Genomic DNA, 4747 nt, shown 5'->3' on the forward strand with positions numbered 1-4747 from the left:
TATGCCAAAGCTTTCGAGCCCAATTGTGGCTCTTCTTCAGTGGCTGAAAGGACACATTTATTTCAATACATTGAACATAAGTTTTTTACATAATTACATAATTTTACTCAAACAATTTTCAGAACATAAATCTTTCAGACAACTCCCTCCCACTCACTTTTGCTTGTTATTTTCTTGGGGATTGTCCTCCACTCTCGATGTTCTAACACTCATTAGGATTTTCCGCAGCTTTTTCCTTTTTCAATTTTCAAATTTTCTTTTTCACTCTTTGTTTGTACGTTTGTATTTGGCGGATACTCTTTGTGAAGTGCGCAACCTGTATTTCTTCTTCTTCTCCCTCCTTCGTAATTTTTGGCGCCATCGTATTTCCCCTCTTTCTGTGTGTCATACATCATCATCATCACTCGCCGTGTTCGCCGTCACAGCTCTCCTGTCATTGTGCATGTTTATCAAATTGGTGTAAACACTGCTCAATCCCAGGGTGTCGCTCCTTTTGTTCACCAATTTGTGTCTGTTCTTCCGGATATGTAACATTTCCAGGATTGCCAATTTTCCCGGATGTCTGTGCATGTCTACTATTTCCACTTCATCGAATTTAAAATCGTGTCCGTTTTCCCCGGAATGTGCGCACAATGCAGTTGATCCTTCTCTTCTCACCTGGGATCTGCAATCTCTCCTGTGTTGATCCACACGGGCTCTCAGGTGCTGTGATGTTACACCCACGTATGACAGATTACATCCGCCGCACGGAATCCAGTAGATAACCCCCGATTTTTGGCCCATAGGGACTGGGTCTTTCACCTTCGTGAAGAAACTCCCATTCCTGCCTGCCACCGCGAAGGCAACATCTAGCCCGGCTTCACGGACTACAATCTTCTTTATCCTCTCGGAGACTCCTGGGATGTACGTGATGGTGTGGAAATAAATCGGAGGATCTCTTTGTACACGCGCAATCTCTGAGGATCTCATGTTTGTGGGGCACATAAGCTGTCTAACTACCCTCGTTGGAAAATCATTGAGGTGTAAGATGTCATGTATTCTCCTCTCTATATCCGTGTCTGGTTTTGTTGTTAATGCCTGAACCCTCTTTATGAAATTTCTAGCGACGTTCATCACCACATGGGGGGCATGTCCGCTGTGATAGTTTAGCATCCGGTTGGAGGCACAGGATTTTGAGTACCACACTGTTCTCATGACACCGTCCTCCCGGCGGTGAATTGTGAAGTCCAGATATGGAATCGTACCCTGTGATTCTCTCTCCATGGTGTATTGTATTTTTGGGTGGAAGGCGTTGAACACCTGGAGCACACGATCGACATCCTCCTCATGTACCGCCAAAAGTAAATCATCTACGTACTTCTTTATGAATTGAATTCTCAGTTGAGCACTCTCCAGTGCCCAATTAATGGCTTTTTGCATTACAAGGTCAGCCATAATGGGACTTATTGGACTTCCCATCGCTAATCCTTCTTTCTGTACGTACATTTCTCCCTTATAGGTGAAATATCCTGTTGAGAGACACAGCTGTGCAGCCTCTACGAGTCTCCTCACTGAGATGCCGCCGGGGGTGGCCACTTCGGCATACCGTCTCTCCACTTCCGTCAATGCCAGATCCACCGGCACATTTGTGAAGAGTGAGACGACATCCAGGCTAAGGAGTACGTGGTGCTCTTCAAGTCGGAACTCATTGATGAATTGGCAGATCTCCATGGAGTTTCTAATGTTCATAGTGCATATGCTCAGAGGGGAGAGCACTGAGGACACAAATCTGGCTAAGTGATACGTAGGGCTGCCCACATATGAAACCACTGGGCGAAGAGGGACTCCGGACTTGTGAATTTTTGGGAGCCCATAAATACGAGGGGCTATTCCGTTGTACTTCGTCATTCTTTTCTTGTCAATAAAATCAATAACCTTCTCTTCCAGCATCACCCTCACCAGACTGTTGTTCTTCCTCGAGTATTTCTCCGTTGGGTCGCTCCCGATCTTCTCGTAGGTGTCCGTGTCGCCGACCAAAACTGCCATCTTCTGATCGTACTCCACACGGTCCATGATGACGGTTTTGTTGCCTTTGTCGGCGCTCGTGATGACCAAATTCTTCCCCTTTTCTTTAATAAATGCTGAAGTTTCTTTCATCCAGTTTTTAATTTGTTTTTCTACTGGGGATGGTGTCTTCGGGGTAGTCAGTCCATTTTGGATGATGTTCACGAGTCTAGCGCGGATGCCATCCCGTTTATCTCCATCCTCAATGTCCTCAACAATCATTTGGACATCCGCGATCATATGGAAAACCGATACCTTCGGTGTTGGCAAGGCAAATTTGGGACCCAGCGACAGTAATTTGGCTACATTCTCCGGGATCTCTTCACTGCTAACGTTTACAATAAAATTTGATTTATCTGCGAGACTTGGGATTCCTTCTATTGGTCTGCAGAGAGAGTCTAGCTTCCGGGTGACTCTTTGCATATTCTTTGCCAGTCTTTGGGAATATCTCCTATCTTGGCGGTTTAGAAATTCAAAATTCTCAATGGAGATACCCAGGAGTTCGGTGATTCCTCTTTTGTATTGTTCCAACTTTCCCCTAATCTCATTCTTCTTCCAGTGAGTGATTCTACATTCTAGTCTTAAGATTTTGGTTCTGAAATTGAGCATCAATCTACCGGCCTGACGTGAGAAAGGTGTCTCGCCCACGATCAAGCTCAGCAAGCAATTTGTGTGAGACAGTATGTGCTTCGGAAAAACTCCCTTCCGTTTGCACTGTAGCAAGAACCATCTGCGCGCTTCGCAGTTTGCTAGTCTGTCTACCTCCTTCACATAATTCCTTAGTACCAAGGCATTACCTGCGCCAAACCTCTGTTCCATCTGATTGAAAAAACCTCCTTCCTGCCCTAATTCGTGAGTCATTTTGGTCCGGATCTACTTCTATTTCCTTTCTTTCTTCTTTCTTGCAATTGTACCGAACGAATGGGGGGGTGGCGGTGTCTCGCGGAAACCCGGAAATGCGCGGAGGAAATAATGAAATTTGACTTACTTTGAAAATAGTAGCGTCTGACCGAATCTCTGTCCCGACTGTGACTTATGTTCAATGTATTGAAATAAATGTGTCCTTTCAGCCACTGAAGAAGAGCCACAATTGGGCTCGAAAGCTTTGGCATAAATTGCTGCTTTTCCTTGGGTGAGCGGGAATTTTCCTCTGACGAACACCGGAAGCCTATAGCAACATAGAATTGAACGATTGAAAAAATTCTGCTTCCGTTTTTGGTTATTCTGTATTTTATTGCCTCAGAAAAATTTCTGATGGTTCTGCAAATTTCTCTACTGTTGGCTATTTTGGCATAAGGACTGTTCTGACGGAATACAAGACCTAGTGATCGGTTCGTAGTGTAATCCTGAACCACAATTTTGCAGAGTGGGTTTGCCATTATCACAAAGGAAGAACCTATAAAGGAAAATAAAATGTTAAAAACGCAAAGTTTTCCTCAAAAGAATTTCTCAACTTACGCAGAACAATCTGTTGGATGTGGGATGACTTCATTATATCCTGGAAAGGCATCTTCTGAGCAAACAATGTAAGGACAGTCAGAGAGGAAATTAAATGTACACTGTTGCCTAACACTGTCCCAATGAAGGGTCTTCTCGCACTGTCTTATTGTGATTTCACCGTGAAAACATCGAACGTATTGGTTGCATGTCATTGGTACTCGTTCTTCCCAAAAATCCTCAGGTTTGCACTCCCTTCCACTGAGATCACATCCAGACTCCTCAGGATACGTACAGACTCCCACACCGGGGCTGATTGCTTTAAAGTGATAACTGTCGCCACAAGTACCCCTCATTGGAACTCCGGATTCTGTGCACATGATGAAGTCATTGCAACTCCTTGGCGAAGGATGCAATCCGGGAAGTAAGTATGCACAGAAATCAATTGGAGGTAACCAATCCTCACTCACAATATCACTCACTTGGAGGCACAAAAGACCCCAAAATATCACTAAAAAATCCAAAAATTAAATAAATTATTTTTCAGAATGAAGATTTAGAGAATAAGACCATTTAAAAACTTACAATTCTTGCACTTTTGCATTCTGGATTCTCTTTTTTGGGATGTAAATAAAATTCACCAATTGATTGCTTCCACCTCATCTTTGAAACGTTTCACACTCAACACAATTTCACAAAAAAATAATCAGCAGCAATGAAATCTAATCAAATGTATGATGTAATACCTGGGATTTTGATAGTGAATTGACTTCTGAATTAATTGTTACTGATGCATACAGCGGTGTTCCGTTTAACGTATTTATCGATTTAAACTTTGAGGATATATTGAGATTTTCCCGAGATGCCGAAAATGGATATTTTTGATTTTTTGGTGACACTAAGCTATCGATTTAACTCAATTTTCAGGTAACTAATATTGTCGGAAAATTAGATTTTTGACCTAAAATGAAAATTGAAAAATACGCTAAGCGGACCACCACTGTATTCTATCGTTAATGCTTACCTTGATTAGACATTATAAGATAGATCGTCAATAAATTTCTTATCGTTGTTTAGATATTTTTGGCTTCTTGTACACAAAATAAAAGAAAGAAGTGACGTAGTTTTTTACGTGACTTCATTCAATATTAGTTGAAATTCCTAGTGAGCTTTTACAGCTTTTAAAGAAATTATTTCAATTAACTAGTTTGAAGTTAATAAGGCAAAAAAATCTACCAAAAAAAGAAAATATTTTTGGATAAGAATC

At 42.0% G+C, this 4747-nt stretch overlaps 1 protein-coding gene across 1 annotated transcript; it reads right to left on the reverse strand.

Moving 5' to 3' along the window:
* Positions 1–384: 384 nt before the first annotated feature.
* LOC129789276 (uncharacterized) lies at positions 385–4084 on the reverse strand. The gene is made up of 3 exons (XM_055825929.1): positions 4066–4084; positions 3502–3991; positions 385–2371 (listed from the first exon to the last, which is right to left on the reverse strand). Exons 1-3 carry the CDS (start codon positions 4082–4084, stop codon positions 385–387), a joined length of 2496 nt encoding a protein of 831 aa, XP_055681904.1.
* Between the last annotated feature and the right edge of the window lie 663 nt (positions 4085–4747).

Source organism: Lutzomyia longipalpis, chromosome 2, assembly GCF_024334085.1.
Source record: "Lutzomyia longipalpis isolate SR_M1_2022 chromosome 2, ASM2433408v1".
NCBI classification, from domain to species: domain Eukaryota; kingdom Metazoa; phylum Arthropoda; class Insecta; order Diptera; family Psychodidae; genus Lutzomyia; species Lutzomyia longipalpis.

Excerpts from the sequence above, each read along its gene's own strand:
- LOC129789276 (XM_055825929.1), bottom strand. Across the intron at positions 2,372-3,501 it reads CATCCAACAGATTGTTCTGC|CAGTGAAGAGATCCCGGAGA; the intron begins GTAAGTTGAGAA and ends TGTAAACGTTAG.